Source organism: Littorina saxatilis, linkage group LG6, assembly GCF_037325665.1.
Source record: "Littorina saxatilis isolate snail1 linkage group LG6, US_GU_Lsax_2.0, whole genome shotgun sequence".
Classification (NCBI taxonomy): domain Eukaryota; kingdom Metazoa; phylum Mollusca; class Gastropoda; order Littorinimorpha; family Littorinidae; genus Littorina; species Littorina saxatilis.
In genome coordinates this window covers 14,848,178-14,859,569 of record NC_090250.1, presented here as the reverse complement: position 1 = coordinate 14,859,569, position 11,392 = coordinate 14,848,178, and the positions used below count along the sequence as shown (strand labels likewise).

Here is an 11,392-nt window from a genome sequence, read left to right as displayed (position 1 = left end):
GTGGATGTCCTTGTCGTGAGACCATCTCATCCTTCTTCTGGGCACCGTGCTATAGCCTGACAGCAACAGAATCGCAATGAAAACACTTACGGTCACCATTGCCATCAATTCATTTTCGCCAAGACTCACCCCACCCCTTACTTGTCTAATTTATTTACACATTATAAATAACGGTTCTTACAGCTTCTTCTTCAGTGTCAATTGTCTGGTTTTCCTCTCCGATTGTTTGTCTTCCATCAGGAAGAATAATAGTTGCTGTGGCACTTGCCGACAGCTGGCGTCCATTCAGGTTTTCAACAGTGGGGCGCTCTTCCTCGTCACCACTATCCTCATCAGTGAGCATGTCAACTGGTGGAGGCTCAATGAAAACATCTGCTCGTTGAAAGGTGTTGTTTTCCTCCAGTATGTCAAGCACGTCATTGACAGTATATCTGCCAAAACAAAAACACACTGAGTGACTATCATGCTCAGCAAGTATTATGCAAAGTGACTATAAAAACCTGTACCCATTCGTGCCTAGCGTCCTCATACGAGGACGCCGCTTTGATCAGTCACTATCACTAAAATACAAAACATTTAGAAAAAATAAAAAAGTTATCTCTAAACATTGTCTTAAGGACCAATTTCACTTATGTAATGTTATTAAAAAAGTAAAAACTGAACGAGGTATGGCCTTACCTTCTAGGTGGTGGCATTATGCTGGCTTGACACAACACGTGTGGGGTCCAAAATGGCCGCTGAAGGAAGCTATGGAAGGGAGGAAACTCTAGCAACCAATTTTTGCTTGCGAATACTCTCCCTTGATATGTGTGTACTGTCAAACTTGGTCACACACTTATTGGCACTGAAAGAAATGCCTAAAATGAAAGCGTCCTCATACGAGGACGCTAGGCATTAATGGGTTAATTACCCCAACTCTCACTCTCTCTCTCTCTACAATTACAAATACAATTTTTGTATTAAACATGCCCCTCTCCTCTTTATTGGTATAATGTACACAAACCCTTTTCGAATGAAGGGACTTACAAACCAACCACTACATGTATTTAGATGTGTGATGATCTTGGCAATGTCTTGCTTGTTTGATTGATTTTCTTTTAAATGTAATGTATGGATTAGAGCATGATGTTGAGAAAGTGCAAGCTGCACTATACCACTTAATTCACATCAATCAACTCGCAATTTACCTCAATGCAATGCATTTTGTGTACATATGTATAATGTGTTTTCACTTTAGTTATCTGTTAAAATGTAGAATTTTAGTTATCTATTTTCTAATTTTTATCTTGTATTTTTTATTTCATTTTTTTAGTTAGTCCCTCTTTAGGGCGAGGGCTGGATGTAAAAAAGCAGACCACTGCTTAATCTACTACCCTCGTTAAATAAAGAATTGTCATTGTCATTGTCTCTCTCTCTCTCTTTCTCTCTCTCTCTCTTTCTCTCTCTCTCTCTCTCTCTCTCTCTCTCTCTCTCTATCTGTCCCTCCGGCAGCACACATTTTTCGCTCCAGCAATTTACTTGAACAAGTGAAGAAAATGCCTGTCGTTGGACTACCAACTGCTGTGGAAGCTACCTTGACAGGCCTGCCAGCTGACCACTATGTCAAGTACTGGAAAGTCACCGGAGAAGGAGAAGGAGCCACAGTCACACTTCAACTGCTCAGCACAGAGAACCAACAGGCCGCCATTTGCCGAGCTAGTCAACGCAACGTAAACAAAACCCCTTCGCAGCTCAGACGTGACAGACAATGATCCCAACAATTTAACAGCAAAGAGGTATGCGTTTCTTCTGTTGATACAGCTGATCGATCATCTGCGAAATCATGCCAGCACAACATCAGGCATAATTCACACAAACACGTACGACAAAGTTCCCGACGTTAGGCACAAACAGAAAATGAGACTACACGCCGGCGAACGCATTGACAGCGAGGCAAGCTGTGTTGTGAACATTGAAGCACGTGAATCACGGAGCCACATTCCATCCAAGCTGACGGAACCTGCCTTGCAGCAATCCGTTGACTCCACATGCGTGGCCACTGACAGTGACAAGGACAGATATTTTACGTCAGAGAGTGATACAGAGGAACCAGTGGAAAAGCAGTTGACTAAAGCTGAAAAGGATGCTTTGGAAAGGGAGTACAGTCTAGGGGAAGTAAAAGCACTTGCTTTAGAAATTACTACGAACCCCAGAACACGAAAGAAAGTGATTAGAATGGTGTACAATGCTTCATCCAAACAGCTGCTTGCAAAATCAGATGACTTCATGTTCACCTACGATTGTACCAAAGCTGAAACATTGTACTGGACGTTATTCAGGGACAAAGCAGACATGAGTTATGATGAATCAGAACGACTGGCATTTATTGAGGAGCCTGCGGATGTGCGACGAACACTGTACCTTATTGAGATAAATCATATCGCCAAGGATTTGCATGCACTGGTTACACTTCTCAGAGCCTACCTTCAGACTTGAACTTTGATCGCTGTTGTATCACATTTACGTATCATTACATGCTGCTTCTCTTGCAAAACTTGTAAAGCACTACTACTATATTTTGCAGCTGATACTGGTAAAACGTTAATACTCTATGATTGTATTAAAACATTATTGTACATAATGCACTGGAAACATTTTCAAACATAATGTGGTTAACTTCTATTTCACCTCAATGAGCGAGGGCGGGATGAAAAAAAAAAGTAGTTTAGCATTTCCTATTCTGTTACAGTGTTAAGATGTAGATCAATTCAATTCAATTTAATTCAATTCAATTCAATACAATCATCTCTCCCTCATTCTCGTTCTCATAAATAAAACTCAAACCATACCGGCACGGTGGCCTAGTGGTAAGGCGTCCGCCCCGTGATCGGGAGGTCGTGGGTTCGAAACCCGGCCGGGTCATACCTAAGACTTTAAAATTGGCAATCTAGTGGCTGCTCCGCCTGGCGTCTGGCATTATGGGGTTAGTGCTAGGACTGGTTGGTCCGGTGTCAGAATAATGTGACTGGGTGAGACATGAAGCCTGTGCTGCGACTTCTGTCTTGTGTGTGGCGCACATTATATGTCAAAGCAGCACCGCCCTGATATGGCCCTTCGTGGTCGGCTGGGCGTTAAGCAAACAAACAAACAAACTCAAACCATCCGTTGTCAAGGTCGTAAATGCTACTGACTGGATTGGAGATACTCTTATGTCGCCTAGCGCCATGTAACTGATGAAACCATTCACAGCGCAGCGGCACGGTTGGCCTAGTGGTAAGGCGTCCGCCCCGTGATCGGGAGGTCGTGGGTTCGAACCCGGGCCAGGTCATACCTAAGACTTTAAAATTGGCAATCTAGTGGCTGCTCCGCCTGGCGTCTGGCATTATGGGGTTAGTGCTAGGACTGGTTGGTCCGGTGTCAGAATAATGTGACTGGGTAAGACATGAAGCCTGTGCTGCGACTTCTGTCTTGTGTGTGGCGCACGTTATATGTCAAAGCAGCACCGCCCTGATTTGGCCCTTCATGGTCGGCTGGGCGTTAAGCAAACAAACAAACAAACAAACAAGCACAGCGTCCCCATTTCACTGCTGTACAGCAAACATCGTCCCCAAATACCTGTGTCTGTGTGTCACCGACTTAGTTGCTCTGCAGAGTGTGTGTGTGTGTGTGTGTAATACTGCCTTGCTGCAGAGTTTGTGTTATACCGCTTTGCTCTGCTGAGTGTGTTTGTGTTAATTACGGTCTGTCTGTCTGTATATTCTTTTGTCTGTCCGTCTGTCACTCAAGGGTAAGGGGGTGTCCTTAACCTCTCCTTTGTTGTCTCGGTCTGTCTCTCTGTCTCTGTCTATCTGTCTCTGTCGCTCTTTCTGACTCTCTCCCTCTCAGCGGAGATCAAAGCCAATGAAAAACACACATCTCTGAAGCAGTTTTAGCTTGTGCCTCCAAATGACTGCTGTACAACAACCAGACCCCATCTGACTGCTGTTTGGGAAACAGTCCCCAATTCACTGCTGTACACCATTTACGTATCATTACATGCTGTTTCTCTTTCGAAACTTGTAAAGCACTACTTCTATTTTGCAGCTGATACTGGTAAAATGTTAATACACTATGATTGTATTGAAACATTATTGTACATAAAGCACTGGGAACATTTTCAAACATAATGTGGTTAACTTCTATTTCAACTCAATGGGCGAGGGCGGGATGAAAAAAAACATTTTAGCATTTCTTGTTCTGTTACAGTGTTAAGAGAAAGATAAATTCAATTCAATTTAATTCAATTCAATTTAATACAATTCTCTCTCCCTCATTCTCATTCTCATAAATCAGACTCAAACCATCCGTTGTCAGGGTCGTGAATGCTAGCTACTGACTGGATTGGAAATACTCTTATGTCGCCTAGCGCCATATGTAACTGATGAAACCATTCATAGCACAGCGCAGAGCTATCGGTTTTTGGACGTCCCCATTTCACTGCTGTACAGCAAACATCGTCCCCAAATACCTGTGTCTGTGTGTCACCGACTTAGTTGCTCTGCAGAGTCTGTGTGTGTAATACTGCCTTGCTCTGCTGAGTTTGTGTGTTATACCGCTTTGCTCTGCTGAGTGTGTGTGTTTGTGTTAATTACGGTCTGTCTGTATATTCTTTTGTCTGTCCGTCTGTCACTCAAGGGTAAACCGGCACGATTAGCCTAGTGGTAAGGCGTCCGCCCCATGATCGGGAGGTCGTGGGTTCGAACCTCGGCCGGTGTCACGATTTCATCTTTCGCCTGTGTACATATTTCCCCCTCGATATTTACTCGAGACCGAAATGTTGTTTCCTGGTAAAATTAAGAAGAGAAATTATTTATGGACGAAAAGCATGTCAGTTTCTTGCATGTGAAAAAAATTGGTTGTGAAATTAAATAGATTTCACTCCCAAAATCGAATTCTTCGAAAACGTGTACCGAGTGGTTACGTCCCTTGAGTAAGAAGGGAAACATTTTAGGATGAATCAAATTTCTAAGTTAAATAAAATAATTGGTTGGACAAATTTGGCCCCATGAATGTAAGGTACACAAGGTCGCTCATCAGTATTATCGAAGGGTGTTTTTTTTGTTCAGTGTAGAGTTTACACTAGATCAACGAGGCCGAAAATCGAAATATCAACACGGCGAAAGATGAAAACGTCACACCGGGTCATACCTAAGACTTTAAAATTGGAAATCTAGTGGCTGATCCACATCCCATTTTGGTGCAATCCCATTTTGCCGCCGTCCCATTTTTTTCCCCATCCCATTTTCGCGACATTTCACAAGCCAAGCGTCATTTTATAAAATTTATAATTTTGGATGATTAATGAGATGAGGATGATTATAATGATGATGCTATGGATTTTCAATTTGGATTGAGACTACGTGACAGGGCATTTTACTAACATGTCATAACAATAGCGCGACATCCCATTTTGACACCATATCCCATTTGGCCGCCAAGCCGTTTCACCGTATTCCATTTATCCTCCATCCCATTGTCGCGACATTTCACAAGCCAAGCGTCATTTTACTACCGTGTCATAACAATAGCACGTCATCCCATTTTGACACCATCCCATTTGGCCGCCATCACATTTTTTATTTATTTTTCTTGCCAAGCCTCACTATACTACTATACTGCGTTATTCAACTAGGAAGACATTCCGTTTACGCCAAATTCCATTTTTGCCACAATCCAAAATGTCGCAAAATAGAGATGGCGGCAAAATGGGATGACGGCAAAACGGCATGGCGACAAAATGGAATGTGGCGCTAGTGGTTTGACACGCTGGTAAAATGACACATGGCCTATGAAATGTCGCAAAAATGGGATGGGGGCGAAATGGGATAACGGCCAAACGGGATTGCGCCAAAATGGGAAGTGGAGCTAATGGTACATGACATGGTGGTAAAACGACACTTGGCCTGTAAAATGTCGCAAAAATGGGATGAGGGCGAAATGGGATAACGGCGAAACGGGATTGCGCCAAAATGGGATGTGGAGCTAATGGTACATGATATGGTGGTAAAATGACACTTGGCCTGAGAAATGTCGCCAAAATGGGATGGGGGCGAATTGGGATAACGGCGAAACAGGACTAATAGATCCCTTGACTTGGGGTAGTGCGACTCTGTCACTGCTAGCTTTTCACTCGGAGGAAGCGACCGGAATTTCCCAACGATGGGACATCCTAGTAATGAATTTTTTTTTTTTTTAATTCTTAAAATTAACAGAGTCGCGCTACCCCAAAAGTCAAGGAATTTCGTGTTTGTCCCTTGACTTTGGAGATGACAAGAAAATATCGGGCGCACAAACGTGATTTGTAAAATTTTTCAAAACATATGTCGCCTAGCGCCATGTATGTGATGAAACCATTCATATAGCTCTGCGGGAGCTCTGCACTTTTGGACGTCCCCATTTCACTGCTGTACAGCAAACATCGTCCCCAAATACCTGTTTGTTTCTAAACAATCACGCTGGAGGTTGCATTTTATGTAATAACCTCCTGAAATGAGTTTTGACACTTTAGAATGGCATGTAAAATGACACATGGCCTATAAAAGGTCGCAAAAATGGGATGGGGGCAAAATGGGATAACGGCCAAACGGGATTGCGCCAAAATGGGACGTGGAGCTAATGGTACATGACATGGTGGTAAAATGACACTTGGCCTGTAAAATGTCGCAAAAATGGGATGGGGCGAAATGGGTTAACGGCGAAACGGGATTGCGCCAAAATGGGATGTGGAGCTAATGGTACATGATATGGTGGTAAAATGACACTTGGCCTGAGAAATGTCGCCAAAATGGGATGGGGGCGAATTGGGATAACGGCGAAACAGGACTAATAGATCCCTTGACTTGGGGTAGTGCGACTCTGTCACTGCTAGCTTTCCACTCGGAGGAAGCGACCGGAATTTCCCAACGATGGGACATCCTAGTAATGAATTTTTTTTTTTTTAATTCCTAAAATTAACAGAGTCGCGCTACCCCAAAAGTCAAGGAATTTCGTGTTTGTCCCTTGACTTTGGAGATGACAAGAAAATATCGGGCGCAAAAACGTGATTTGTAAAATTTTTCACAACATATGTCGCCTAGCGCCATGTATGTGATGAAACCATTCATATAGCTCTGCGGGAGCTCTGCACTTTTGGACGTCCCCATTTCACTGCTGTACAGCAAACATCGTCCCCAAATACCTGTTTGTTTCTAAAAAATCACGCTGGAGGTTGCATTTTATGTAATAACCTCCTGAAATGAGTTTTGACACTTTAGAATGGCATGTAAAATGACACATGGCCTATGAAATGTCGCAAAAATGGGATGGGGGCAAAATGGGATAACGGCCAAACGGGATTGCGCCAAAATGGGACGTGGAGCTAATGGTACATGACATGGTGGTAAAATGACACTTGGCCTGTAAAATGTCGCAAAAATGGGATGGGGGCGAAATGGGTTAACGGCGAAACGGGATTGCGCCAAAATGGGATGTGGAGCTAATGGTACATGATATGGTGGTAAAATGACACTTGGCCTGAGAAATGTCGCCAAAATGGTATGGGGGCGAATTGGGATAACGGCGAAACAGAACTAATAGATCCCTTGGGGTAGTGCGACTCTGTCACTGCTTGCTTTCCACTCGGAGGAAGCGACCGGAATTTCCCAACGATGGGGCATCCTAGTAATGAATTTTTTTTTTTTTTAATTCTTAAAATTAACAGAGTCGCGCTACCCCAAAAGTCAAGGAATTTCGTGTTTGTCCCTTGACTTTGGAGATGACAAGAAAATATCGGGCGCACAAACGTGATTTGTAAAATTTTTCACAACATATGTAGCCTAGCGCCATGTATGTGATGAAACCATTCATATAGCTCTGCGGGAGCTCTGCACTTTTGGACGTCCCCATTTCACTGCTGTACAGCAAACATCGTCCCCAAATACCTGTTTGTTTTTAAAAAATCACGCTGGAGGTTGCATTTTATGTAATAACCTCCTGAAATGAGTTTTGACACTTTAGAATGGCATGTAAAATGACACATAACCTATGAAATGTCGCAAAAATGGGATGGGGGCAAAATGGGATAACGGCCAAACGGGATTGCGTCAAAATGGGACGTGGAGCTAATGGTACTCGACATGGTGGTAAAATGACACTTGGCCTGTAAAATGTCGCAAAAATGGGATGGGGGCGAAATGGGCTAACGGCGAAACGGGATTGCGCCAAAATGGGATGTGGAGCTAATGGTACATGATATGGTGGTAAAATGACACTTGGCCTGAGAAATGTCGCCAAAATGGGATGGGGGCGAATTGGGATAACGGCGAAACAGGACTAATAGATCCCTTGACTTGGGGTAGTGCGACTCTGTCACTGCTAGCTTTCCACTCGGAGGAACGATGGGACATCCTAGTAATGAATTTTTTTTTTTTTAATTCCTAAAATTAACAGAGTCGCGCTACCCCAAAAGTCAAGGAATTTCGTGTTTGGACTTTGGAGATGACAAGAAAATATCGGGCGCACAAACGTGATTTGTAAAATTTTTCAAAACATATGTCGCCTAGCGCCATGTATGTGATGAAACCATTCATATAGCTCTGCGGGAGCTCTGCACTTTTGGACGTCCCCATTTCACTGCTGTACAGCAAACATCGTCCCCAAATACCTGTTTGTTTCTAAAAAATCACGCTGGAGGTTGCATTTTATGTAATAACCTCCTGAAATGAGTTTTGACACTTTAGAATGGCATTTAACGCTCATTGAAGTTTTAAAAAACTTTTTAACACCTAAAACATTCATAGCACCAATAACGTAATTCTAGCTCTGCACTTTCTGGCCACATACGTCCCCATTTGACTGCTGTACAGCAAACATCGTCCCCAAATGCCTGTTTTTCTAAAAATCACGCTGGAGGTTGCATTTTATGTAATAACCTCCTGAAATGAGTTTTCACACTTTAAAATGGCATTTAACGCTCATTGAAGTTTTAAGAAACTTTCTAACACGTAAAACAAAAGAGACCCCAAATGCCTGTGTTTTGAGCAAGATGGCATTTTGATACACAGCCGACCCCAAATGACTGTAAAACCACCTATGTGTGAGCATGCGTGCGTGCGTGCGTGCGTGCGTGCGTGCGTGCGCGCGTTTGCGTCTGGGTCCGCACGTGCATGGGTCTATGCATGTGGGTGTGCGTGCTTGTGCGCATGTGTGCGTGATTGTGTGTGCAGGTATATATTTGTGCACCGCGCTTTTATTGTTCCTACTTACGGTTTTCAGATTATACATATCAATATCCTCGAAGTTGGCTTCTGCCTCCGCAAGGGCGATAACCACGTAGGCAGTGAGTGCCTCCCCCTTGGCAGAACCTCCCTGCGACAGAGCAGTCATTGCAGATTCACATTTTTGCAACATCTGTTCGTCTGTTGCTCACTTTCCTCCCTCCTTCGCACACTTTATTACACAAAACACACCAAAAAACAACAAAAACAACAACAACAACAACAACAACAACAACAACAACAACAACAACAACAACAACAACAACAACAACGTTCGTTCAGACACTCCCTCAGCACAGACCTGCATGTTCTTGTTGAAGACTTTGCCCGGCTCTGGGAAGGAGCCGTTCTTGAGCTGCTTGGAGACCATCCAAGTGAGGGACTTGGTGACCAGCATAGGGGTGATGGCGATCACGTCGCCCTCCAGCGCCATGGATTGAGCGAAGCATTTGGTCACGAAGGCCGTCAGCCTGGAGGGAAGGAGATGATGTGTGGGCGTCGGACGACATTAGTTTATGCGTTTGATAGATCTCTTAACCCCCCCCCCCCCTCCCCTCCACGATCCCCGTGCTCTCCCCTCGTTTCTAACTGTTAAGCACGTGTCGAAGGGCACCTACCGTAGGCCTGCTGAACCTAAAGCTACCCAAAACCCGACCCCCCCACCCCCCACCCACAAAAAATAAAAAAAAATTAAAAAAAAATTAAATAATATTACGAACAAACTGGTAGTGCCACAAGTAGTGACACCGCACCTGTTTTTGTAATTTCATGCATTCTTAACTGTGCGCACCCAAGATTCTCCTAATGGGAATATGTGTGTGTGTATATATATATATATACAGTGGTCGCCGCTTAATAAAGCCACTTCTGGACTGACGAAAAATGGCTTTAATAAGCGGCGGATTTATTAACAGGCGGTCCAGGAATGCGTCATTTTCGAGAAAAAAAATCTTCTCTTTTGTTTACGTCACTCTGTCACTTTCTTTCGTCATTTACACTTGTTTGAATCTAAACAAAACTTTATGAAGGATGTTGAACTTTTGTTTTAATTATGTACATGTACGTGTACTTTGATCACTTCGGTACATCAATAATTTCACTGTCACCGTCACGAATCATTACTCGGCAGAGAAGAACGATTTTATGAGTGTTTGTTTGTTGGTCGTCTTCCACATCAGAACAAGATAATGTGAGTTTTAGTCACAAACTACGTGATTTCTCAGAGAAAACTGGCTTTAATAAGCGGCGGGTTGGTTTTATTAACCGGCTTTTTCTAATACATAAGATATAGTGATAAATCCGGACCGTCTGAAATTGGCTTTTATAAGCGGCTGGCTCTATTAACCGCGGTTTTATTAAGCGGCGTCCACTGTATATATATATATATATATATGTGTGTGTGTGTGTGTGTGTGTGTGTGTGCTGGGGGGGGGGGGGTCTTTATCAATGGCTGCCTGGAGCGCTGGCTTCCTGCAGTGTAAAGCAATTGCGTTAAGATTTGTCTTGGAATCCATCCCCATTCATGTAACTATCAACAATTCATGATCGTAGGTAAATCGCGTAAAACATTATAGTTAAAGAGTTCAAAGTCTGCTGCGTTTTGTTGGCACTGATCATAATTATACGAAGAAAATGTCTTTCTTTTGGTCATTAGCCCTTGCAAACGTGCATATCATATGAGTGAATGTGTGGTTGATAAACCAGTCAAGAATACATCCATCAATTTATTCATTAATATGTGCGGCCATACTTATGTCAAGAATACATCCATCAATTTATTCATTAATCTGTGGGTCCATACTTACGTCCATTTACCTATCAAATAATTCGACCACGAATCCATTAGAAACATGAATAACAGACGTACCACATGCTTCCACTTCCGTTTGTGCGTTCTTCTCCAAAAGCACTGTACGAACCATCTTGGTGCTGGTAGGTGATTTCTTTCTGGTAACCTGTAACAAATATCATTAAGTAAGGAATCACACAACATGTTTGGCATTATTACTTTTTTGTGTGCACACATAAAACAAACAAGCAAGCAAGAAAAAAAGGTTGGATGAATTAAACTTGGCCAACAAATTTTTGCGACAAATTTCGTCCACGAATTAAAGCATTAC

General features: G+C 43.0%; 1 protein-coding gene across 1 annotated transcript in view; it reads right to left on the bottom strand.

Annotated features, from left to right (window-relative positions):
- Window positions 1-918: 918 nt before the first annotated feature.
- The window catches only part of LOC138969612 (CD109 antigen-like), a 23,087-nt gene continuing 12,613 nt past the window's right edge, over window positions 919-11,392 (bottom strand). Inside the window, exons 8-11 of the mRNA XM_070342471.1 lie at window positions 11,140-11,227; window positions 9,574-9,742; window positions 9,262-9,363; window positions 919-933 (exon numbers count right to left, since the gene is read on the bottom strand). Of these exons, the coding sequence (XP_070198572.1) occupies window positions 919-933; window positions 9,262-9,363; window positions 9,574-9,742; window positions 11,140-11,227 (374 nt within the window). The remainder of the gene's footprint in view (window positions 934-9,261; window positions 9,364-9,573; window positions 9,743-11,139; window positions 11,228-11,392) is intronic.